A 27315-nucleotide genomic window follows, 5' to 3' on the forward strand; every position below is an offset into this window, starting at 1 on the left:
AAAGATCTGCTCTAAYTACTACTTTGGATTATTTTTAGAGGAGCTGCAAGAATTTCCATGTGCGTTTGCTTGCTGTTAGTGCACCAGACACGTTTAACTGTTTGTCTGTTTAGCTCCAGGATGAAGCTTCCACTCACACCGTTGCCTTAAACATTTCTGGTTGTGGATGTAATGCTCAAAAATTGAGTAAAGTTTTCTGTTGCACAGCTACTAAAGTATTTCATAACCAATTGCAGTTTACTGACTGTTTTTTGCCAGCTCCGTACTGTACTTTCCATTATGAAAAAGAAGCCATAGCAAGTTGTGTTGCACTTTCTCTGGATAGGGAAGAGTTTGCACATTCAAAAAGCTGTATTTTGCTCTAGAAAAGAAAATTACTGTAAAAGTAAGGGATATTCAGTGAATCAARCCTGATTTTATTGTAACTGCTTAGTATTTTGGTAGCCAGCCCTGCAAAACCTTGTGCAAAAATTAGTTTGTTCTATTTTTCTTACTTTCACCTGGATATGATTTGACTTGAAATTCTAAGTAAGTATTTTTTCTTTGTGCTGGAGTTTGACCATGTACATTTCTAAAAACATATAAAAAATAAACTAGTCAGGTAYATCGTGTGAAATTTCTTTGGCATGTAAATTGAATTACATGTTTACAGAGCCCAAATTTTACAGTCATTGTGGTATAGAAGCATAGGAAATTTCCAGTGTAAGTACTCAGATTTTTCAGTATGTGAATGTCAGTGGTTTCAGTGTACTGTGATTCCTTTTCTGACAATAAGAAAAATAAAGATAGTATTCACAAAAACTAAGTTGACTAAGGCAAAGCAAAAGGGTTTGATTTGGCAYATCTGTGGTGATAAAATCAACCACCTCCAGATGATGCACTAAAATCTTCAGTTTGGACTAGTACCTGGGAAGAGATGGGCAGATTATGTTGGCATTTGTGAAAGATGGTACGGTGCAGCTTTCCCCTATCCTGTGATGTATCAGCTGTTCTGCAGTCAGCATCCAGGTGTGTGCTACCCCAATCRTGTGCATTCACCTCCTGTGTCATGTGTCCAAATGGTGAATGCTCCTGCCTGGGCACAAGCTCAGGCCTCCAAAGGTTTGGATCTTCTTGCCTGAAGAATGTAGAGACAATGGACTTCAGATTATATCAGTTGTGGGTGACAACTGGTTGTTCTAACCATGTTGTTCCGTATTTTTGGTGGGGATGACTAATAGAGAGAGGGAATGACATCTCTGAGTGTGCCTGGAAAGGTGATGGTGGCTAAGGAGGATGTATTAGATAGTGTAATACCTGAGCATGGCACGTGATAAAGAATGAAGGTTGGAAATCATACTGAGGATAGAGTTGGCTTTCTGCATGGAAGGCTGATGATGTAATATGTTGACTACTTCTGCACTTCATATGTTGACTATTTCTGCACTGAAATACTTTTTACTGGACGTATAAGACTTACTCACTTGCCCATTATTTTGTTCTTCATGCGTACTTTCTCTGGAACTAATATTTATACAGTGTCCACAATTTATTGTTCAATTTGTCTCTTTTCTTCAGGTCTCAAGACTTCTTTTTTTCGTGTTGATCATTATATAGAAAGGAAGAGTTCAGGGTCTGTTTATGAGGGAACTTTGGTGGATAATATATTTTCATTTCTTAAGGCAGTGGTTACAGCAGTTTCTGATTTCAGGGCAGACAAAACCAGCCATCTCAGAAAGAGCTCCGAGGAGCTCCATCACCCAGGAACAGCAAACCTGGAAAATGCACTAGGAGAGAAAGTGGACTGGGGTTTTGTAGCTAAYCTCGGTTATCTAACAGAGAGAGAGTTGTGGTTTGCGGGGGAAACACTGGAGACTTGGAGAAATGTATGGACTACCTTGGAGGGAGTGGAAACTGCTAGCTCAATCACAAAAATGTTTCTTTGATACTTGAAGTTCTTAATGTTCTTTACTACTGAGTTCTCAACCATATTTGTTTTTAAAAAGCTATGCCTTCCCAATAAAGGGAATAGGCTGCAGTTCTCTGAATTCATGTGGACGTCTGAAGTGCTGTTTGCTTTGGAGATGGGAAAAATGAAGGAAAAGGGCAGTGTGAGTAAGCATTTACCACTTGGRCATCTGGAAGAGGAGGTGTGAGTGTGGAGGAGGTGCTTGGCAGCCAGTAACAATTCATGGCCAATGAAAATTAATTGTTCTTCATGCTCTAAAGGAGAATCAAGCAAGGTTGCTTTGTATGTTATAGTTTACATCTTTCAGTCAGAGAAAGCAAGCAAAGCCTCCTCATGGCAGAAGTAAAGTGATCGCTTTTGTAATGCAGACTGTCCAAACAGCGCACATATGTGGTCCGTTGTGCTGGTTTGGAAACTTTTGCTATTTCTGGCAAGAGGAGATGGAATTTACTATAGTTGAAGTCATTAATAATGATGAAGTAGATAATAGGTGGCAGTTGTTTGTCATTCTTTAAATCCATATCATCAGAGATCGAGGAAATCTTAATTTTTAAGGATGTCCTTGTTCAGTGAAATTCCCTTGTTGAAACAGGTTTGGTCCAGTCTTGCCTTAATTTCTGTTGGTAAAACATGATACGGTTTTCAGCTCTACAGAACTACCTAGCAGTAGGTAGTGGGAAGTATGTGGCAGGATTAGGATACCGAATCTGCAAAGGTATATTAAAGCTGCATGCAAGAAATTTAAGACTTTTCTTTTTCTCGTTCTTTTTCTCATTTTCTGGAGAGAAGGTTGATCTCCAGTTAATTTTTGAAGCTTCCTGCTTGGCTTATATATACAGAATATATGTGGAGGAGTGCTAGAATTTCAGTACTCTTCTCATCCAAAGTATTTGTCGGTAATGGTTTAATTCTTATTCCAAAATATGTACTTGCCGCATGCTTTCTGCTTACCTAAACCTGAAAATTACTGGGAAAATAATGCTCTATAAGAAAGCCTCTTGATGACTGACTATAGTTTGCATTCATATTTGGAGTAGTTACCACTGAAGCAATGAGCTTTGCTTCTATCAAAATTATTGCATTCAAAAAAAGTGTAATGCAAGGTATTATTCCTCATGAAATGCCACAAAAGCTGGACAYGTTATTTTTGAAGCCAAAGAGATTTTTGAGACTTGCTCAATTGCCAGCAACTGAAATCTGTACGTAAAGAGATCACTCTTAGCTGGAGGCAGTCAGCTGCCTTTAAACTTAATTTCCATGGGAACAGTGATCAGATTAATCAAAATAAAGTAATTGAAGTTTTAYAGAAAATAGTATAGGATCTTTGCTTTATTCAGGCTGATATTGTTTCTGTGAAAACATTAGGAAAAAAGGTAGCTAGCAGCCAGCCATTGAGCAAATTATTGCTTCTCTCGTCGAGATTGAGGTAATTTCTGATCAGTGTGTGTATGTTGAACCCTTTAACTTGTTCCTGCATTTATAGTATAAAAGCGCAGTACATAAGGTAACAACTGGGCAAAAATAAGCAAAATAAGAATGGATTCCTTTTGAAATAATAGCTAAATCCCCCTACCTTCCCTGTTTCTTCCCTGAGTAAAGACAAAGTTGTTTTTCCATGTGTGTTCACTCATATATACCTGTGCTTATTTTTGCCTTCCATAAAGTGAAAAAATGCACCTGCAATTTATTCAGGCATATCTTTGGATGGTGTGGCCTTGTTTGAAGAATAATGCAAGTTAAGGCCAATGGATGGAATAATGCAGTTGTGAAATACAGATCCTATGTGATGGTTCAACTAAAAATATTTSCTAGTGTATAGTTTACTGAGAAGCAGACAGCTGGTGGACATAAATAATAATTTTGTCCTTCTATTTGAAGTCAGTTGAATTGGTTTTCCTGTGGTAAATGCTTGGTTTGTGGGTTTTTTTCATATATTTTTATTTTGTACTTTTTGGTAGAAGTTTAATCAAATCCCTAGTGTTAACTCCTTTGTCAGGGGTTTAGACATTTGGTTCTCTAGCATCTTGCAGTTTCTACATCAGAGCTGCTAATGTGTTTAGTAATAGGCACTTGAAACTTTTCCTCTAGGTTTTTATGAGGAAGTCCTGTTCCTGTCAACAAGTCCTCTTTCAGCCTAATTTGTTAAAAACAATAATAAAAAAACAAAGATCAAGTCCCAAAAGTATCAAATTGTCTTGTTGACAGTTTAGTCTCATAAAAGATGTAGAAATTAGGTTGATCTCAGAAGTCTCTACAGATGGATGTACCAACAAACTTTTGAAATGAAAAATAAAGCAGATAAGCTTATTAAATCAGAGGTGTGAAGTGTTTGAGTATTACTTGAAACTTGTGAATAAATCAKTGCTTTGGAATGTGAAAAAACTTTGGTTTAGGTTAAAGTCCAGACAGAGGCTTTTTTTTTGGATCAGTGGTAATTGATTTAAAGTTTCTGCTGGGAAAGCTCCAAAGAGTAGCAGAAATCCAGCCAAAATGTACTGGACATAAAAGAAGTRAATCAATCCTTCTAAGATAAATAGTTTGTAATTTCATTGTTACCAAGGGGGCAATSTACCAGCCTGGTGACCAAGCTGGTACAGCAGTTCAAAGAGAAGTTTTAGAACTGAAATCTATGCTCATACTTAGATTTTTCTTGTCTTACAAAGCTTGTGCAGTATTTACTTAACCAAAGTGATACATTTTTTGTCTATGATACTGAGACTAATGAAAGGTCTCATAAGCTACTCAGTAATAGTCTGATAAATCCAAGACATCCAAGGATAATGTAATTTTAAACTGTTTTTCTACAGTGTTCTTTTTCCTTGGACCAGAAGTTCTGTGGCAGAACATGTGAGGGAGTGTTTAAAACAATTTTTTTTGTTACTGTCTTGGACTGTTTTCCTTGTAAGAACAGAGTCGTAACTACCCAAACCAGCCTCTGCAGTGTGAAAACATTGTAAGCGTTAAGAAGGATGGGATGTGATAGTTATAAAATCTTTCTGAAGCATGGAAACTGATAAAATAAAATTTAATAAAAATCTTACTTTGAAGATTCGGCAAAAATGCCTGCCACTGTTTCCTACCAACAGGTTTTGTTGCTGCTAATATTAGCCTTCCTTCTCTTTTTGGAAGTTTTGGTTCTATCCTTTCTCCAGCTAATCCTCATGAAGTTCATTTGTAGWGTTTGCTAATGTTTGGTACGTTACGCACATATTGGTTTCCCTCATATTTTCTTTTTCTGTTGCTTCTGTGTTGTTGTTGTTGCAACACTTTAAAGAGAACCAAACCAAAACCAGCCAGTTCTTTCAGTTCTCTCTATTATAGCTCTATTATAAAGCATGAGAAGAAGAGAGCACCATAGTATGCTAGCTTCACACTGTTCCTTTAGACTTCCCTGTGGCACTATTAGTATAGCAGTGTTCTCTTAACCCCAGGTAGTTTCTCTAATAGCCATTTCTGTGTATCTTTGTAGAAGCCAGTGCTCACTTTGGAGGTATGGTGGTGTCAAGTGAAGTTCCCTTTAAGCATGCTATATGCTTAACATATAGCATGTTAAATGCTTAACATACCTGTGCTCTCCACCTGATGCACAGTCACTGAAGAGCAACTAGTTAGGAGCTGAAGAAATAAAATTTCAGAGCATGCAAAGAATAAGGATTACTTGTCTGTGCAAATGCCGTGGGTTGACTTGGGTTCCATGCGAAGCACCCCGAAAGCCTCTCACTCACTCTGCAGCTGAATGAAGGAGAGATTATTTAACAAAGGGTTCACAGGTTGAGATAAGGACCAGGAGAGATCACTCACCATATAGCATCAAGGGCAAAACAGGCTCAACTTAGAGATATAAAGTGAATGCATTGCCAACAAAATTAGAGCAGGATAATGAGAAGTAAAATAAGTCCTTAAAAACACCTTTCCCCACCCCTCCATYCTTCCCAGCTCTATCTCCTACCCCAGTGGCACAAGGAGACAGAAAATCACCACCCAAGTGGTGAGTCAGTTCATCGCCCAAGGCTTTTTCTGCTGCTCAGGGAGCGTTCCCCTGCTGCACTGTGGGGTCCCTSCCACAGGGGACAGTTTCTCCATGAACTTCTCACATGTGAGTCCCTCTCATGTGCAACAGCTCCCTGTGAACTGCTGCAACTGAGTCCATCCCACAGGCAGCAGTCCTCCCAAATCTGCTGCAGCATGGGTTACCTGTCCATGGATGGAATCCTCCAAGGTCAGGCTGCTCCAGCCTATGTGCAGGGGCCCCCTCTCTCCACAGATCTTCCACTAGATCACAGCCTCCTCAGGGCATCTGCCTGCTCTGGCATGGGCTTCTCCATGGGCTGCACGTGAGTCTCTGCAGGGGTGCAGCTACTTCACTGTGAGGAATCTCTACTTCACTGCAGAGGAATCTCTACTCTGGTGCCAGGAGCACCTCCTCYCCCTCCTCCACTGACATTGGTGTCTGCATAGTTGTCTTCACATGTTCTCACTCCTGCTCTTCTCTGGCTGGAATGACAACTATGCCACAAACTTTGTTTTGATTTCTTCTTAAATCTGGTATCACAGAGGCATTACCATAATTTCTAATTGGCCCAGGCTTGGCCAGTGGCACATCCTTCTTTGGAGCCATCAGGGACTGGCTCTGCTGGACATGTGTGAAGCTTCTGGCGGCTTCTCACAGAAGCCACCTCTTTGTCCCCTCCACTACCAAAGATCAGGACGTGCAAAACCAATACAGTGAGTCAAAGATGAGTAAATTATTACAGGCAATTGCTGTAACTTAGCTGTGCCTTCAATGAAATAGCAAAATCTAAATGTACAGATTCACTTCGGCATAACATCTTCACTACAGTGACATAGTCTGTTTCTGTGCTACACAGAAAAGGGTTTCATGCTTTCCTGCTCCGCCTGAACCACTCTGAGGTATCAGTGGTGTAAAAAAATCTTTCTTATTCCTGTGATGATGCTGAATTGTGTAAAATTAGAGCTGTCTTGGATTTGTTTTCAAAAAACACTGGTGCCTCAGTGGACCATTTAAAATTGCACATGTATACCTTGTGGTCAGGTATTTTGCACGTCTTCTCCTGCTCCCTAAGACTAGTTTTTCCCTCAGTGTCTTCTCTCATATATGTCTGCAGGCCTCTTCTGTTTCTGTTTGGATTAATTCCTTGTCTCTTAGGAGAATTAAGACAGTAAGTCTATGAAGAGGAAATATATGTATGCCATGTTAACGTGGCTATATAAATTCCTACAGAAAACATTGCTTTCACCTAGCTTGCATATGTTTGCAAAGTTATACTATTTCATTACATGTGAGCTAAGTGATACTCCATCAGTGCTGGAATTGAGGATGTTTCGAGATTTGCCAAATGTAGCAAATACCAGGACAGAAAGACTCCTCTGTCTTGGCTGCAGAGGTGCAGTCTGGTGCACTAAGAGATGGATGTAGTCACTGCTGAGCACCTGCACCAGTGGCCAATTGACCAGAAAGGCTACCACAGGCAGAGCAGTGCTTCAGCCAACATAAGCACCAATAGCGCTCATATGAAAAAAACGCAGGCAGCCTGGTCCCATTTCTCCTCTCCAGCTGATCAAAGCACTGCTGAAAACACACACCCTTTTGCTCTGGATTTCTAAATAGAACCAATGTTTGTAGATTCCTCAGATACTAGCCCAGGTGTTAAGTCCAGTTTAATAGCCATGCCTGGGCCCTAGGCCCTTTACCCAGCTATCCATTAAGACTGTAAGCCCTTCAAGATAAGAATCTCCTCTTGTTTGCTGGCTATGCTGTTAGGGAAATACAAACATATTCTTTCCATCATTTTCTGGTCTTGGATCTCACACAGAGAGATTGATTGCTGAGTCAGCTTTATTATCAATAAAATAATAATCCATTTTGACTTCTGAATTCTGTTGCTTATTTTAATTTCATTATCTGTAATTCACCTACTGTACTAGATGCATCAGTATAATCCACTTGATCCTTCTGCTGGTCAGTGCTTCAGAAGTGTTTGTTAAAGAGAATGTTAATGCTTAGTAGGCACTTTGTGTTCTCTTTTTCCATTTTAGGTTGTTTTCCTTCTGATTTCTGTCCTGCAGCCTTTTTCCTTCACTCTGTTTCATAGAGCACTAACATGAAATCATTGTTCCTAGAGGAGAAGGTTTTGAACCTTGGAACCACTTTCTCTTTTCTGTCCCGCTGGCTCAGTGTGACTCTTTATGAAGAACATATTTACTAAGTGGTGAGCATGGTGGGCGGTGAGCAGTCTTAATTTGTCTGATGGAAATTATATCTGTATTGTTCCCCTGTCTCTTTCTAACTTGTTGACTTTTGCTAGCAATCATAACTTGCATAAGGTAATTCCAGTGATTGCAATTATTCACAAACATGACTGCCTCGATTATTCTGATAGGAAGAGTTAAGAAACATCCCAGTCCTGCCAGCTATAAATGTTAGGGATTATGTGTGGGATAGCCTTGAGTACTGCTTTACATTTACTAAGGATATCATCTTCATAAAGTATTTTCAATTTTAATGTGCTTTACAGATTTGGTTTCATGGAAAAGAGCAGTTGTCGTTGAGATTTAGTGATTAAATAATCCAGTAACTGCAGACATACACAGCTTTAATCAGGATCAAACCATAAATCAGGGTGCAATTTTGAATTTCGAAGTTTCAAACATTCTAGGAAAAAAGTAACCCATGATTGCCRTCATGTTAATTGGCATCTGAAATACTATGCTATTCATTCTGAAGTTTAGTATATCATTAAGGCTAACTACAAATCATACCATAGCACGTGCCAAGCAACAAAGCATTTGTGTGCCTATGCACTTTCATCTAGAAACATACCCTTTCCGCCAGTTTATAACTAATAATCTGACCAAGTTTTAATATTGTCTTCTCCCAAAGGGGAAGCTATATTTTCCTTTTGTGGTATGTCAGGAAACCACTGAGGAACATCTAAGTGTAGCTTGATCACTTGTTCTGTCCTGCTTCTGCCCTTTCTCTCAGTGTTTTCTGAATATGTATATTTGTCTTTTAACTTATTAGAATTGGATTATTTTCTATTTATTTTTCTACTTCTAAATTAATTTTTACTGTATGAAAGCCCTTTAATTCCCTTTGTGTTATGTGTGTTTATGATCCCTTCATAACCATTCTGTCATGGATTCTCTGTGGGAATCCTGGTTTCCACATATTTCAGCTTTTTCACTCATTTAATAATGTAGGCATTATTAAATTAGAGTGTCCTCTCATACACTTGAGGTTGATCATGCAAAGATGTGTACAGTTAAAGTGCTTCACTGTATTTTGATTGAACTGGGGGAACTCAAGTGAGTTAAGCTGGATAGTTACTTTTAATCTCATATTCTGTCAAGGGTATATTGACAGTTTTGCACAATGGAAAAGGACATGTGTTGCTTTTTGTTTTTTTTAATGTCATGATTTATGGCATAAAAATGTAAAACAAAATATCCCTGGTTAATGATACTTTTTTCCTGATAATATTTAAATTTTTGYTGGTTTCATATTCAAATGCAGTGTAAGTCAGGCTAGGTCATGCTAACGAATATTTTGGTTGAATCCTACTTGAAGAAAGGGGACTGGAGTTGGGGAACAGTTCCCGGTTGGAAATTACCAGGAAATCTCTTGGCATCCCAAGTTAATACTTATGTGTTTCTAGTCTGTATATTTATAGATCCTTATTTCAAGATTGAAATTGCTAAATTTATTCCTATTCTTTTTTATAATGATAGGAATATCAATGCAGTTGCCTTATCTTTGTTACTCTTGTCTTCTCATTAGGCAATTTCTGCTCTTTTCTACCACCTTTCCAAAATGTAAAGATATGGCATGGCTGTAATTTTGTACACCTGTGCAAATACATTTGCATTACCCCTTCCAATATAAAAATAAATTACTATGTTTGCTTTGATTTGAAGCTTCCTGCGTAATGGGTTTGCATGTTTAGATGATTTAGTGCAAAACCTGAAGTGCACTGGTCTGAAAAGGTACAGGGAAATGGCAGTAAATCTCTCCTAAATTACTGCAGTTTTCTTCCAATATTTTGTCATTATTTTTAATATTTCTCTTTATCTTACAGCACGCATTGTACTTAAGTGTTGGTGTTTTTCCATCCTCTACAGGGAACRTTGAGAATTAGTTTTATTCTATAATACTATTATAATTTTCAGGTTGAACTTACTTGGGACATTTTACTCCTAACACATCTCTATCCTTTTAAATAAAATTCAGATGCTGTCTTCATGTCTTTTAAAATTAGAAGTCTGGCTATGAATCTTGCTTGTTGATATTTATTACTTTATTAGAATCTTTTTTCTCTTTGTTTTGATTTGCATTCAGTTTAAATTGTAACCTGGCCCCTGGCTGTGTGCAGGCCTCAGCAGCTTCTTGCATTGTGTGCCTTCTAATTTCACTACTCATTGGAAGTCCTCCATTGCTGGTGGTTTTTGATCTTAACTTTCCCTCCCCATTCATATATTTTCTCCACATTTTTCAGTTTTTCTTTACTTACCTGCTTTTACCGTTATTCCCAGAAAAAAAAAAAAAAGTGACTGTGTCAGTCCCTCATTGTCCAAGGTCTGTTTGATACATTGTGATCTGCTTGGAAGGTGTGCTATCACCTCTTCTAGAAACAAGGGAAGGTGTGAATTCAAAGCATGTCTTCCTAGGCATTCTGTGTTTTCATTACTATGGTTTCATTAAAGAACATGTAAGTAAATTAATTTTGCAATGGTGACTTGTCCTAATACTCTTATGTATGTACTTAATTTTAATGATTAATTGTTTCCTCTTTTGTTTTCCTTTGTTTTTTAACATGGACTGTATGCAGGCAGAGAGAGATGGGAATGGTGATGTTTTTAACTTGCCTGTTGGCAGACACTGGTGGAGATTTTGCCTGGTGCATTTAAGCACCCTCATGTGCAGCTGCTTTTTATTTGTCAGTCTGCCTTGCCTAAGGTTGATGTACGAAGGAGTCTACCTCTTATGGCTTTTACGTTTTAAATTCTTCAGCACTGTTTATTTGCACGACTTAGGTCTCCTGCAGTTTTAAATGCAGAATTGACTAAAAATTCATGTCTAGATTTCGTATTTGAGAAATGGCATAAATGAGTAAGGTTAGTTCTAGTATATGTTTATAGTTGAGCTCTTTTAAATTAATTACTTTGAACATTTCAAAMGTATTTTATCTGCTATTTTATGAGTGTTTTGGGTTGGGATCCAGTGTTTGTGGACTTTGATGCAGTTTTAGCAAAAGTGTTTGCAGCAGAATTCTCTGATGATGGGGCCTKAAATAAAAGAGGGTTTTTGATCATTTGCTGCTTCAGAGTAGCTTAWTTTAGAGTGGCTGAATTTTCTTGAGGCGTGTGATAGGGAAACGAAAGAGTAAGCATAGAAAATAGTAATTAAATTGTGATTGTCTTTTGCATGTGTATGAATGCCTAAAAGCTTGGGTTTTTTGTTCCTGTTAATAAATTTTCGTATGTGCAGCTTTCAATGTCAGTGTTTTTCTTAAAATGTAATTTATAGAGGAATAACATAATGTTACGAATTAATCTTCTGGAGTTTAGGTCGGCTTGTTTGGTTTGTTTTTGGTTTTTGTTTTTTTTTTTTGGTTTTGTTTTGTTTTGTTTGTTTTGGTGATGGAGGGTTTTTTTGTGTTGTTGATTTTTGTCTTTATGTTGAGTTTTGTTACTTGCTTGACCTGTGCTGTATCATAGCATGTTGTGTAGGATGTAGAAAAAGCAGAACAGTGAGCTGCATATTTCTCGCATGGCATAAATTGTACTGACCCCACTAGATGGTGCTAATTGATAAATGTATATCTGCGTATTTATATATATGTAGTTAATTTTAGCTTAATGCATAGATGTCCATGCCTGTGAATGAAGTTCGGGTTTTGAATGGGTTAATTCTGTAACATTGAGCTGTACAGGGAACCTGAATCGAATTCGATCTTGGATTAACTTGCATTGAGTATAGACATACAGGATGATGTTTATGGTACTAAGCACGAGTAAACTAAACTTTTTATTATTTAAAGTTAGCAGTGTTTGCTTGAATAGTAAAACTGAAATAACCCAATTCTATGCCAAAGTGTCTCAGCCTGTATGCAGCAAATTCTATTTTCTTCAATTAATACTTAATTGACATTTCTCTAGGGTCTTAGCTCTCTGGAGAATGGAGCTTGCTGAAAAAAGAAACCATCTGACAATCAAAACAGTAGTTTAGCCGTCATTCCTGTTGGAATTGTGTTTGGTTGGAGAGCTATGTTAGGAAAATTCTTTCCTTTAGATTTATATTAATTCAAATAAAGTGAAAATCACTTCCTTTTGGAAAAAAAGTCTGGAAATTTTGTTTTGTGTAATGACATAAAAATAAAAAACATCAGTTTGAATTTGTGGTGTTTAAAAACAGTAGTATTAGAAGAAATTGAGTTTACAAAGAAAAACGTTTACATGTAAAACATACTTGTGGGCAAATTAGATCCTTTTAATGTTTATGTAACTGTAGGTGTTTTCTGAAGGAAAACATTGAAACATTTGAGGCATTATTGGGATAAGTATTAAGTCTAGGTACACATTTGTTTCGTTTCTAGTCTCTAAATTAAATCCTAAATTTAGCCTTCAAGGAAATGTGCTAGTCGTGAATTGGGAACCTGCTCTTGCTGCACAGTGTTTCTATAATTTCTTAACAGATTTCCAAAGATTCTAATTGTTCAGTTCTGTCTCACRTTAAGGGTTCTTCTTCAGCTGTATTTATTTGGCAAAACAGAGCCATATAGTTGTTCATTTAAAACATGTCCTGTTATCTTTTTATTTGGAAAAGTGTGGTTTTAATTTAATTCAAATATTTTTTAACATGCTGGCTCTGTATTGTTAGCAAGCTACCTCTTCACTCCTCTAATTTGAACTTTGGGAGTAATGTAACATGAATGGGTATTAGTATTGGCACAGAAAGTATTGTAMATTTTTGTTTGGATTCGCTTCATGACTCTTTCTTTGCTAATAAACATAGCAGCATAAAGCAGGTGTGGAAATAATGGAATATTGGTTTGAGTTTTTTTTAATTGCTGAATCAGATAATCAAATTCAATCACCAGTCATGAAATGATCAGGATTGCCATTTTACCAGATGACCCTCAGCATTAAAATGACGGTTGTTGCTGGTGTTTTCTGCTTAGAAGGATTTCAGATAATGAGCAATTCTAAAGCTCTGTCAGCTGTTGATATGATCTTTGTTCTTTACATTCCAGCAGCACCCAGACTTGTTTCTTTCCTTTTCCCGTTCATATTTACTAGTATAATTATGTTTATCTATTTTAGATAATATTTTTTCTTTGAAGTACTCAAATCTGATATTAAAGATCAAAGATTATTATATTTTTCTGATTTTTCAAAGGAAAGAATCCTCCTCTCAAATTCATAAAGATCTTTGAATTTAAAATACTGGACCTCAAAGGGACAAATGCTTTTGCTACATTAAATAGTAAGGTATTTAAAAATGTTTAAAAATGTGCTGCTTAAAAAAAGTTTGCCATAAAGCCAAAGAAACTTTTCTAATTCTTAAAATATGACCCCCCAAGACTTCTAAGTTTTCAATTTATGATGTTTTAGATCAATTATTTGGATTATTTTTTATACATAATAATTCAAATTAGTTAGGCATACATTTTGCAAATCGTAGTTGCATTACTTAGACGCCATCAGGTGATAATTAAAAAAGAGCTATTTCAGTGGGAAAAAATGGAAGGTTTCCTTAAAGAAAAAACAAAACCCTGATTTTTTTCTTAAAAAGTTGAAATAATAGAGACAGCTAGATACTTTTTTCTGATAATTTTTAGTTCATTAGTGTCTTGAATTAAATGTTTTTCCTCAAGTTTTGTATTTAGAATCACGGTATAAACAGCTGTTTCATCATTGCAATAAAGATTGTCTCCATCTCTGTTTCATTACTATGTGTAATTTTATTGGGTGCTCTTTCTTGAAACTGAAGGGCTTCAGTGAGAATTGCAATTCCTTTCTTGCTTGTATTAAGTATTCTTTAAATAAAAGTTTATTTTTAAAATAACAGAGCAATAAAGATTTCCTGATATATTTGACATATATAAATGTATTGCAMTTGGTCGTAAGCATGTCACGGTCAGTAACTGGAATACCAAAATATGTAAACTTACAGTATTTTTTCCTAAAGAGATATCACTTTAGTAATCTTGGTTTGAAAATCAAATACATGTTTTGTCTGTGATTCRTCATTGTCTTCCTTCTGGTGACAAGGAAACTGATGCTTACCCTTTGGTAATATGCATTTAAATACTTGGATAAAAAATGTTTTTGTAATTCTATTGTTTCCATTTAGCCTTGCAGTCTTTATATATGATCTTGACAATTTTGCTGTATGCATGTTCAGTTTTCTGTGTTTGCAGTACTGCACAAAATTTCCTGAGATGAGTCAGGATCATTAAGGAAAGATTTGGTATCTTATGTGGTGAATGATGAACCCTTAATGTTTTCTAAATGAAAGGAAAAGAAAGAAATAGACACTTCTGTGAGCCCATCTCAAATTCTGTCTTTCATTTAAATCTGAATGTTTCAATTTGAATTAAAAAAAAAATTATTAAAGTAATAATACTGAAGGGGGGGTGGGGCATGAAAATGGGAGTATATAGACAGAAGGGCCGTAAACTGGAAAACTGGAAAGAGTAATTTGATACCTGGAATCCTGAGTTCATTATTGCTCTTATGAAATATTTCCCTCAAAGTTATACCTGTTTTAACTTTTTACTTTAGTTTTGACATGTGCTTACACAGGTCAGTGTGTGCTTTTGGAGAAAATACTTGCTACACCTTTATGAAATTCTGACTGGTACTATTCAGACTGGGACACAATGAGTTTACTGCTCAGATTTTAYTTGAAAACGTGTTTATGAAGGGTAGCACATTAAAATTGTAGGGATCTTTCAGCATCCATAGACGGCAGTTTGAAGGTTGCTTGTTTCAAAGGAAAAAAAGTGTGATGTTCCGTTCTTTCTGTTCAAGGACTTTATGTCCTTAGCACGCACAAGAGAGCTTCATTCAAATTTGGAATTGTTCTGATGCTCCTTCCTTTGGAAATGGGGTTAAAAGTACAGAAAAACAATTTTGAAAATACTGTATACAGTAGCCATGTAGACTGTTTGGCTCTGAAGGGGCAGGGAAATTTATTTTGGAGCAAGTGCAACTTGTTAAGCTTTGGTCTGAACTTCCTCTGTCTATCTAGGGACCCTTTTCCTATAAGCAAAGTCATCAAAACCTTTGCTTATTACTGACAAAAAAAGACCCATTTGAATGAAGTCTGTGAAATCTCATATAATAGGACCTTTATTTTATTGTATAAGGAACAATGAATTCAAAGTTAGATTTTTTGTAAAGCAAAATAAACATTTTTAGAAACTCTGCATGAATAACTGGGTTTGTAGCCAGTATTTAATCTGTTTTGCTTAACATTGCAAAAATAAAATAGCAAATGCTATTACCATATTACCTCCTTTTAGCAACAAATGGAGAAGGACAATTGCCGTCCTTTATTTGGGAAGGAATGGGGGGACATGGTGACAAAGAACAAGGAAAAGGCTGAGGTACTTAATGCCTTCTTTGCCTCAGTCTTTAATGTTAAGACTAGTTGTGTGGGTCTCCTGCCCCTGTGCTGGAAGACAGGCATGGGAATCAAAATGAAGGCTTCATAATCCCTGAGGAAATGGTGAGTGACCTGCTATACCACTTAAACACACACAAGTCTATGGGGCCAGAGGGGTCCACCCAAGAGTACCAAGGGAGTTGGCAGAAGTGCTCACAAAGCCCCCTTCTCTCAGTTAACCAGCAGCCCTGGCTAACTGGAGAGGTCCCAATTTATTGAGAGTCAGCAAATATGACACTCTTCTACAATAGGGGTTTGAAAGAGGATCCAGGAAACTACTGATGCCTGAAACAAGGCTCACCTGAAACAGAGGCCAGACAAAACTAASTGAATTAAAGCAGACAAATTTAGTACAGACCTGCTGGTACATTAAGGGCAGACTAAAGCCTCCTCCTGAGGCTACACCCAAAATGGGTCACAAGTTCTTCCCCTTTTATAAGTTCTGTCTTATTAAGATAYTGGCCCTCAATTCCATAATGATTCTTTCAGGTGATGATGTCAGCCACCCCAAACTTGCTCCCCCCAGTTCACTGTTGTTTGCATATTTTGGGGCTCTGAGGCACGAAGGTGAAGTGTCCTTGGATTTCAGGCTCAGAGAGGAATTGTTTTGTGTACAGATTGGAGAACAGTAGTTTTAGTGCTGTACACTAGAGAAGTACAAGAATACAGATACATGAAAATATTGAAACTAAAAATCTAAGACATCACTATAGACCTATCAGCCTGAACTCAGTGCYGAGGAAGGCCATGGAGCTGATTGTCTTGAGTGCGATAAGGCCCAGCCAGCATGGATTTAGGAAAAGGCAGGTCCTGCTTGACCAACCTGATCTCCTTCTGTGACAAGAGGACCCACATATTGGATGAGGGAAAGACTGTGGATGTGTCTACCTGGACAGGAGTAAAATCTTTGACACCATTTCCCACAGCRTCTCCTGGCTTGGACAGGTGTGCTCTTTGCTGGGCAAAAAACTGTCCAGATGGCTGGGCTCAGAGAGTGTTGGTGAATGGAGCTGTATGCAGCTGGTCACTGGTCACCAGTGGTGTTCCCTGGGGCTTGGTATTGGGGCCAATTCTGTTTAATATCTTTATCAATGATCTGGACAAGGRCATTGAGAGCATCCTCAGTCAGTTTGCAGAGACACCAAGTTGGGTGGGAGTGTTGGTCTGCTGCAGGACAGGAAGGCTCTGTGAGGGATCTGGGCAGGCTGGATTGATGGGCTGARGTCAGTGGTACAAGGTTYGACAAGGCCAAGTGCCAGACCCTGCCCTTGGGTCACAACAGCCCCTGCAGTGCTACAGGCTGGGGGAAGAGTGGCTGAAAAACTGCCTGGCAGAAAAGAACCTGGGAGTGCTGTTTGACCGAAGCTGAACACGAGTCAGTGACCGTGGCCAAGAGGCCAATGGCATCCTAGCCTGGGTCAGCAATAGTGTGGCCATCAGGACCAGGGCAGTGACCATCCCCTGGTATCCCTTAACAGACCTGAGACTTTGCTTTGATCTCTTTAGGACAAAATCAAATCTGACAATGCCCTCATGACTGTGTCAGGTTAGTCTYAGAGCTGCTTCCTGTGAGACTGCCTCAAATAAACTCTGAATGCAGGTGTTCTTCCTGGAGCATTGAATTTTCTCTGTCTGCATCATCTGCTTCAGATGCTGCCCTGCTAATCAAGGTCAATCAAGGATGAGGGACAGACAAGTGAGGTAATGAGACGCAGTGTTAAGTCATTGACAAGGGAGCCCTGGAACCACAGATTTAAACGAAAAAAAATCCACAGAGAATAGGATTTTACCGTACAACTTACTGCAGTGTGCACAGGCGTATTTTCTGTCTTGAAATTTGTGGSTAGAAAATAAAAACTGTATTTGATTGGAATGACTAATAATTCATATGACTGGAAAGCATACCTTTTAGCAAGGCTCATTGTTGTCCCTGACAAAATCAATATATAATTTTATTTTGCTAGTTGAGAAAAGTTGCCTCCTTTCCCCACAAGGTTCCTTTCTTCCATTTATAGCATGCTCTGCTTATTTTATTTTCTTTAACAATATGTGTTAAAGATTATTATTATTATTACTACTACTACTACTACTACTACTACTACTAATAATAATAATAATAATAATAATAATCACATGGTATTTGCCATCACTGGTAACTGGACACTTCTGTCATTACACCTCTGTCACACATATAAGCGCTTCATAACCAAGTTCTTGCTGAATCAAATTTTGAGCAATAAGTGTTCGTTGAGAGTCTGACTTGAAGCTGTGGCCTCTCCAACCAAGCACCGCTGTTGATTTTCACTGATTGCACCTGATTTAAAATAATGTAACTTTGTACATCTGTATAATTTTTGCAAAACATRAACTGACAACAAAAATGCCCTTAAATGGGATCTATTATCACATTTTAAAACTTAGAAAATTACTGTAATCGTGCATACAGTTCTGAAAATTTTTTTCTGAAAATGCGATGCAGTTAGAAATTTCAGGAGGAATTCTGTTTTGTGTATAGGTCACTCTGATTGCTGGGTAACGGACACTTTAAGTGTCATCCAGCACATCTTGGACTCTTASCAGCTTTATCTTTAACGACTGAACAATGCTAGTGTAGATTTAGATTGACCRTCAGGAAGACATTTTTTATGATGGGCATGGTAAGACACTGAAACAGAGAAGYTGTGGGTGCCCCTCCTTGTAAGTGTTCAGCGTCAGGTTGAGTAAAACTCTGAGCAACTTGATATGGTGAAAGGTGCCCCTGCCCATGGCAAAGGATATAGACTAAATGATCTTTGAAGGTCAAACCGTTCTATGATTCTGTGCTTGGAGTTTGGTTTGCATTCTTTTAAACACAACTGCAGAAATTTTGGTCCCAATATGCATGTTTAATCGTTGGCTCTTTTCAATTAATAGACTTCAAGTACAGATATGACATGTGTAAAAAGAGTGTTGGAGATTTTTTTAGTTTTCTGTGTTTTGCTGTAGCACAAAATAGAACTAACATTTTTTAGGACCTTGGTAACAACTACTTTTCCTATGATACCTCTAACATTCCCTCCAGAGCTAACATGAGTGGGTTCAATCTTCAATGGATATAATGTTTTAAGATGACAGAAATTAACAAAATCCAATGAAGTTTAGTCTTAGGCCTTCTTTTTCAAACTGTATTAAAATCTCCAGTTATGATCCTTGTCAACTCCTCAAACACCATTTAACAGCAGATGTTGTAAGGCTCCAGCTAAGGAATTTGGGTTTCTATCCGAGAAGTTAGATGCCCTGTTGGTTATTTCCTTGTTCTAGGTAGTTGTGAGGGGTGGAAACAAGTGCTGCAGGAGTCACCACCACCAGCTGCCCAGTGCCCAGTCTCCAAACAATATCTGCTTTGGAAAAACATGACAGACGTTATATAATGTGAAATATCCCTTTGGTTAGCTGGGGTCAGCTGTCCCAGCTGTGTCCCCTCCCAGACTCTTGGCCACCCCAGCCTACTCCCTGCAGGGAACAGAGCAAGAGCATGATACTGCATGAGCATTGTCCAAAAGTAGCAGAAGCCTTGTTCTGTTACCAGTACAGTTTTGGTCACACATTTACAACACAGCACCAYACAGGCTGCTACGCAGAAAATTAACTTTGTCCCAGCCGACCCCATTGAAACAGTTTGTACCAGACAGTCTGCAGCCTCTCTGATTTATTAGTGATTTCATGCTATATTGATAAAGAATTTTTAAATTCTTAATTAGAGCACAAGTTTTTGTTTTTAGTTCTTTCATGCGGGCTATCTGACATGTTCTGAATTTCTTCTAACTTTTAGCTGTTCAGGCAGAAATATTTCCATGCCATTAGTCTGCATTTGAATTCATACTTCTGCTTTTTGGAAAAAAGGCTTAAAGGAGAATTGCTTGTCGTGGCCCTCGCTATCTTACAGCTGTGTGTGGGGGCTGGGCTTGGAAACAGCCTGGGCTCAGATGGACTGAACAGCGCAGGCACAGACTAAGTGACGCAGCCAGCCACGGAGATGAACGGGATTGGACAAATGAAGCTGACCATCAATTATAGAAAKGAACATGGTGCATGGACATTGGAGGCTGCCTRGCCATGTGATCTGKCTGAGGCATGTGTGATTGGTGTAACTATATGCGGGAGATAAGAAAGTGTATATAACTCATGCTAGGTTGCTGTAAAGGTAGAGCTGAAATCCGAAGATTAATAAAGAAGCACCTGGACCTGCTTCTCGTGTTGCCTTTCCTGCGGTGGGCGGTTACAATTGCTCATCTATTGTGCTGAAGCTTTTTGCTGTGGAAAATTGGGCTAGATTTGAGATCTCTGAATATATGTTTTCAAGCCTTCAGAGGCTTGCTTTGATTCTTATAACATTCTCTCAGAGGCCTTTCTACACTGTGCAATCAATTTATATTTGAGGCAGTTTAATGTTACTGTGGGTATTGAAATGCACATTGTAAACTTTGAGCAGTTAATGATTTATTCATTTCTGTTTTGTCTTTTCTAAAATACATAATGCTAATTTCTTTTCTAAAATACATAATGCTAATTTCTTAGCAGTATTCTGTGTCTCTAACTGCAGTTCAATTGATATGGCTAGAATGTGTTCTAAGTTTTCCTACACCGTGTGTTCATCATGCTATCATGCTGCAGAGTTGTTCATGTATTTACGTTCATTAGTGTACCGAAGCTGCAATGATAAGGACTATAGGAAGTTTTGGGAAAAAATGAATAGTTTTGCATTTAGTCTGTATTTCTGTGCTGTGTAAACAGACTTACAGACAACCRCTGAATGATGAAGATAAATAAAGAGTTGGCTAATTTTTCTGTTAYTTTCATCTGATACAGTAGGGTTCTAGAAGGAGAAAAGAAGGAAATTAAATAATCTTTTAATTAAAATTCTACATTAAGCAAAGTGTCGTTTCAGTAGAAGTGATGGCATGCAATTTCCATTTTTGAATGGTTTTAATAGTTATTTTAATTTGTTTCATTGTAGCCCATCATTTCTTTTTTTCCTTCTAGATTATTTGTTCTACCTTGACTCAAAGTTTTTGSTCAGTTTACACAGTAAACTTGAGTCTAAAACCCACAGCTAAGGTCATACTATTAGTGATCAAATGAAAACCCTAATTATTGTCTTGAAATCTCACTGTGTAAATGTTGGGACTATTCACAAAYGTGTCTTTTGCATTCATGGGTACCTTAGAATGATTTCTCTTGCTGCAAGATATTGCAGATGCAGAACACAGATTGCAGATTAGGCCAAAACTAGCACTTACTCCCTCAATAGTATTTTGCTTTCTTTTTCCATTCTCTTTATTTGTTGTGGCTTCTTGATATGTAGATGCTCCTCTTTGTAGTAACACCACTTTGTAGTGGTGCCACTAGTGTAATGAAATAATTTTTTGCATATGTACCTGAACCTGAAATTTTGGTGGATGGTTAATAGCTTCTTCATGTACAAGAGTCTTCTGTTACTCATGCATGTAAGTGACTAAGCCAATCAATACAGAACTTGTATGGCTTTTGTCAGTGCTTTGATTTCAGACACTCTTGTTGTCAATATATTATGAAAAAATGGAGCAGTTAGAGGAGATGTTCAACTRTTGCAGACTTTCTAAAACAATATATTCAATACCTGTCCTCTAGACACATCTTGATGCTGTGTGTGTGTTTATATTGACATTTGAGTTCAGRTCACTAGTGCATTTTTAAAGCAATTTCCCATCTTCTCAGCTTCTGCTGCTTTGGTTTACATCAGCAGTCCAGTATAGGGGAGGGTTCCTTTCTGCTGTAACTGAACAAGCAGATTAGCTGCTAATGGGTATTCAGCAGGATAGTCCAGAGGAAAATCCCAGAAATGTATATGATGTGTGATTAGGAYCTTAGTGCCAATTCTTCTGTTCCATTAAACAAAGGAAATGTTGCATTGTTTCATGCATACACATAATAAAATGAACTTTGCAGGTGCCTTATCTTTATGCTGGGTGATATCTCATCCCATAAAATAAAACCCCAGTAAGGGAATGTTTATATAACTAAAAAGAGGGTATAAACTTCTTATGTTTCTCAAAAGGTGAAGCACTCTGGTCCAAAATTACTGTCTGCCCCAGAATGATGGTCAGTGCAAATTTCTCACAAGATCTTCCTCAGCACCTTCTGTCAGGAAGCTGTCATTACCATAAATAAAGCTCTTTTCCAGAGGTGTTGACATGTCTGAGTAGTTGGTGACACCCCTGTGTGGTCAGCAGGACATTTTTATATTTGTGTGTGGCAGTTCTTCTCTTTTATGTGCTGGTATGGCTCACTGATGGCCAGTGGTTTTTGGGTTACGTGTTTTTGCGTATTGTATTCTTACATACACTTTATGTGTGCCAACAGTCCTGTCAAAAAGACAGAGTTTGTCTACTGTTAACTCTTTGGCACCTTTGGTATATGCTTGTCCTACTCCCCTATTTTCAGTCACATGATATTTGAACTGTACATGGAAATTAAGAAATCTGAAAGGAGAAATTAAGCTTATTTTGTAGGGCTCTTTGCTTAAGATTTTTATTTTTCTGACTTAGAAAGCACCTCATGGGTTTTGAAATAGTCCAGGCTGAAGACACTGCTCTGCTTTATTATAGAAAGCTAAATTCAGTCTCTCTGGGAAAATCCAGAAACAATTTCTCTTGCTTACAATGTGCCAGAAATTGTATAAATTTGCAAATGATTATTTTTCCCTCTTGGGGCATAACTTCAGAGTAAATTGTCAGTTTTTGCAGAACCTCATAAATCTTCCTACCCTACAGTGAAAAGAATAGGTAGTCATAAAAAAMCCCCAAAAAAAMCAACCAAAAAAAAGCCCAACAACTTAGTCATCTGTTCAGCAGAACAGCTTTTTACATTTTATTTACCATATATTTCTTGCTGTAACAGACTTGGTCTCATCTGTGAAGAGATTTTCAGCATTGAGGCTTTACATGTAAATGTCAGAMGAACTTGAAACAGATGTACAATATTTCCTATTTTTAAGCACAATACAGTCCTATATTTTCCATACATTGTATAAGTTTCTAGTAGAGAGAAGGCAATGGTATTAAAGTTACTGGACATCCGGTATCRCTGCACAATGTAAGCTGAAGTTGTTTTTTGTATTAAATAGAATTCTTTAGATTGAAGCTCAAGCAAATGGTTGCAAATATGATACATCTTGAGTAGGTGAATGCTCTCTTCTACTTTTGAATCCACTGTCATACTTCTCTCCAAGTGTTTCAGGATGGTTTTAATTTCTGTTGCAGTTTAATTTCATTGAGTGATGTTTGTAGAAGGGCAAAGTATTTACACCACCTTGTCCTATTTTAATTTACATTTCTGTGGTTACTTCACATTACTAATTTTCATCAATTAGGTATTAAAATCTCAAAATCTACTTGTATAAGAATTGAAATTTGGAAATGCGGTACTAGGGGTGTGCATTTATTAGCATGATTTACAAATTTCATATTTGGGAAAATACTCGAAAGACAGCATGTGGAGATGTTACCAAAGCATATGACTATGTGCACAGTAGTTTTTCCAAAAATGGTTGTCATAAATTCTGTCARTCATGAATGCTGTCATTCAGCAAACATACTCTGTCATCCTTAAAAGACAGCAGAGATGACCTAGTGCCCAATGAGTAGGGAAAGGCAAGTGTTGTGCTTATCTTCAAAAAATGCCCCAAAAATACAGCATRAAGAACTAGAGGCCAGTCAGCAGTACTTATGAAACAAAACATCTTGGAACACATTTTTAGATGCAAGGAGGGGAGGAATTGCCTGAAAATGCATTTTTGCCTCACTGAAATTTTTCCTTTGTCAGTGGACTTACACCAAATCTCCTGTCTTACTGAATTCAGAAAGCTGTTATATGTAAGTGCTSCATACATTATTACTTATCCAGAAGTTAGAGGTGTGAGGTAACTGTTTTTATGATGCATAATTTTATATTAATAAATAATTTTATACTAATATGAAAGGTAATCCCTGGATTGCACATTGATTGCATTTTGTGCACTGACCAGTGGTTTTTAATTTCCCTAGATATATCCTTTAAATAACAAAGATGTGAAAGACAGATATTGTCATCTAATGGTCTGATTCAAAAAATAAATTCAACTGACAAGGCAAACTACTATCAAATAAAATTAGATATTTGGGAGGAAAAAACCYGCTCTGTATTGCATCTTCAATGGAAGTGTGCTGAGGTTGCACTGTCTGTTACCACAGACCATGAAATGTTTATCTCTAGAGTCACTCGTTGTGCTAATGCAGTAAATTAATAAAATTTTCAATTTGATGTAGCAAAAGCAAATATCTGGAACTGTCTGGTTGCAATTAAATTTTGATGCTTACTTGTTTAGCTTCTGGGTTTTTAGTTAGGCAGTTACTCTCTACAACTACTMCATAATCAAATAAAACCTTAATGATTTTCCTTAAATACTTACTTGGATTCCAATATCCACTATTAGGGAAAAGAAAAATTGTTTTCAGTTGTTTGCTGGCTATAGAGAGCCAATGACTAGTTAAAAGTTACATTGTGCCACCTCTTGAAAACCTATTTTTTATTGCATGAATTTACAATTGTATAATATTTTTCTTGAAGATGGGTTAAACATGACTCAGGGCATCTTTTTGTTGGGTTGATTTTTTCCTTTTTCCTTTTTTAAATTTCACTGATAAAGATATATACAGGGTAAAACCAGCTTCAGCATTGGCACTTCTGTTTTCTTTGAGAAAGTAGGAGGTAACTTAGGCAGCTGCTTCTGACATCAGAGCTGATGGAAGCTCAGACTGGATAAAATCAAGATGTAGGCTGAAAAAACAAAAAATTATGGATTTGAGACTTTTTGATTTACTGTGTCTTTTAGTTATTCAAGTTCACAGTCTAAGTAAATCACTAATTTCTGCCAAAGTTGGGGAGCTGCAACTCCTTGTTTTGTTTAGTTTTTCTGCTTTTTCGAGCTAGAAATATGAAATTGTCCAGTCAGTTAAAGTTTTGTGAAATCCAGTATGAATTAGTCTAACTAATTGCTGAGTAAACAATGTCTGCGTAAGCTATGTAAAATTGAAATTCATGTTCTGGAGACAATAGTGCTTTGCATGGAGTTTCGAGATGAGAGCAAATTATTCTACAACTTAGAAATTAAGTGACTGTAGTGCTTTCTTGCTTCACCACAATATGTCAGAACTTCAGCATCCTTTAACCAGTGGCATACTGAAATAATCATTAAGATTGTAGAAATGACAAAGGAATCAATCAAGTCTAGGCCTTTCTTTGCATATTGTATTAATATGCTCTTTACTTCAAAGAACATACWGTCTACATGAGGAAAAACAGATGTGAATTTATGAAGCACTGCAGAAGACAGGAAGAGCAGCAAGCACAAGTGWCACTGACATGGTATTGTCCACTTGTTATGGACATAGTGGTGGAAGTTCAGTTTAAATTAAAAAGAATGGGCTTTGAATTAGAATGAGGAGGTCCTAGGCAGTAAGAACAGTGAGTGCTGCTGGGGGAGAAGTAAGCAGAGAAAAGCAAATGTGGAAGAAGAGGGAAGGCTGGAGGAAACACTTGGTGCAAAATGGATATGATCTGGTCAACTCTGAACAGTTTTAATGTGCAGAGGGGTTTGGTTGCTCTTTGAAGCTGTCCCTGCTGCCTGGCATCTGTCCCACTCCTCCCCCAGCAGTGTGCTGAAGAGTGCTAGGATATCGTTGGRGATCCTGTTTCCCAAGTACATGAAGGAGTCCCCAGCAAAATTCCCCACCCCATGGCCTCTGCCAGACCTCATCTTCCCCTTCTTGCCAAGCACAGAAGTCCCTGATGTAGCTCCTTTTGCACCTCCAAACATCTGAAGTTCATGCCTCCTCCAGAGCAGCAGAACTAAAGCAGAAATCTAAGAACAGGGTGTATTTGTATTAGTTCAGACTGCTGTTGTCTTCTTTTAGTAGATTTTTATTAATATTTGTATAATAATGWATCTTCTGGAAAACAAGATAAATAAAGTTAAATGTTTAATATAGTCCTTTATGCTATTATAAGATAGCTTTAAAAAACTTGTTAGAAGTCTTGTTGAAATACTTGGGGTCTTAGRAGCGTTCATACTGGAAACAAAACTAAGTTTTGAAATGCAAACTTGTGGAGGAGGTAACAGGGTGTCTGTTCATATGATGGTGTATCCTTTCCCTTTTTGAGAAAACCAAAGCACAGTCCATCTTTAATGCTGATAACTCCCCATTAAAAATCTTAAGTTGCTGAAGGACTGCCTCTTTCTTTCAGATGTGATAGAATTCATATTAGCACTACTTTTCCCTTGTTTCTGAATTATTTTAATGACAGCAGCCGCTCCACCAAGTTGTCTGTCAAGATGTGGGTGGCAGGCTGTTATTTCACTTCATAAATCATAATTTACAGGGGTTTTTATATCCATCTTGGGGATAAACACTTTATGCTTTGTGTTTTCAGCAGCAATATAAAATGTAATTGATACTTGAAGCAATATGTTAGAAATATGGACAGAGAAAGCCAGAGAGAAAAATCACAAATGTTTAGTTTYTCTGTGGGTTGGTCTGCATACTGAGCATTTTTTCCGTCTGATTTCATATTCTTAGCACTTCAACAGAGGATGATGATGAATTGCATTTACATGATTGCTGCCTGTAGGTTACTATAAGAATGTTTAGTTACAGACAGTCAACAGACTCAACAGGGTTATGTTGTACCATTTCTCATGCTGCTAAATAAACTTAGCACTTTGTACTATTGTCTTACAGATTCATGAAAAACTGCATTATTATGAAAAACAGAACCCGGTGCCCATACTCCATGGTGCAGCAGCTTTGGCAGATGATGTAAGTGTCCCCTGCTGAGATCACTGGTACCAAGTCTCCCAAAAAACTGTCTGCAGGCAAAAGTCTTCATAGTGCACACATATGAATGTAATCCTGTGAGCTGAAATCGTAAGAAGCTGTAAAGATTTCCAAAGCTTCTGTCATTACTGAGCCTGTTGCTGATACTACTTTGATTTTTATTCACTTGCATGTTATCAAAACATTGCATCTAGATAACCTCTTGTTTTGTTTTACTAACTAAGCAATAAAAATTACAGGTTCAGACTCTACTGGGAGGGGAAAAGCTGTCGACTGTTAGTATTTTGAGAAAGTCACAGACAAGAGGAATGCTTTGTAAAAATAAAGACAAATGAGATAGCAGCATTGCTGACAGAACATGAGAAACTACAAATAATATTACAGAAATGAAGCATATGAAACGCCTAGGATGGAGGCTTGTTAAAAAAAAATCAAAACTATTTAAGAAAAGGTACAGTAGTGATTTATTGATATTGGAGCTCTCCAAATTACCTTCATAACCAAAAAAATAAATTGTAAAAGTGGTCAACATTGATGGAGTAGTTAATTTCCTGTTACTATAATTTTTATTTTAAAGAAAAAAATCCAACCTGCCATTTCTTGCTATTTGGTTAATTCTGGGATTCAGATGAATTGTGAACACACCTGTATAAACTATGACTGAACCTGAGGTAGGTCAGAATAGAGAAATGTTTAATAAACTGTGGTTTAGGTGAAATCCAGAAATCTTTGTTGCAATTGATGATGTCAGGTTGCCTTTTGAAAAGGCAATATGTATTAGGATC

The 27315-nt window shown here is 37.4% G+C and overlaps 1 protein-coding gene across 5 annotated transcripts in view; it reads left to right on the top strand.

Annotated features, from left to right (window-relative positions):
* The window catches only part of MPP7 (MAGUK p55 scaffold protein 7), a 149401-nt gene that overhangs the window by 56980 nt on the left and 65106 nt on the right, over window positions 1–27315 (top strand). For 4 of the 5 annotated variants that reach the window (XM_057374158.1, XM_057374159.1, XM_057374162.1 and 1 more), the window contains one exon: window positions 26435–26512. The exons of the other annotated variant lie outside the window; for it this stretch is intronic. In XM_057374158.1, coding sequence (XP_057230141.1) covers window positions 26435–26512 — 78 coding nt within the window. The remainder of the gene's footprint in view (window positions 1–26434; window positions 26513–27315) is intronic. 5 annotated transcript variants of the gene reach the window in all.

This window comes from Malurus melanocephalus, unplaced genomic scaffold, assembly GCF_030028575.1.
Source record: "Malurus melanocephalus ecotype Western Australia unplaced genomic scaffold, MMel_1.1 scaffold_218, whole genome shotgun sequence".
NCBI lineage: Eukaryota > Metazoa > Chordata > Aves > Passeriformes > Maluridae > Malurus > Malurus melanocephalus.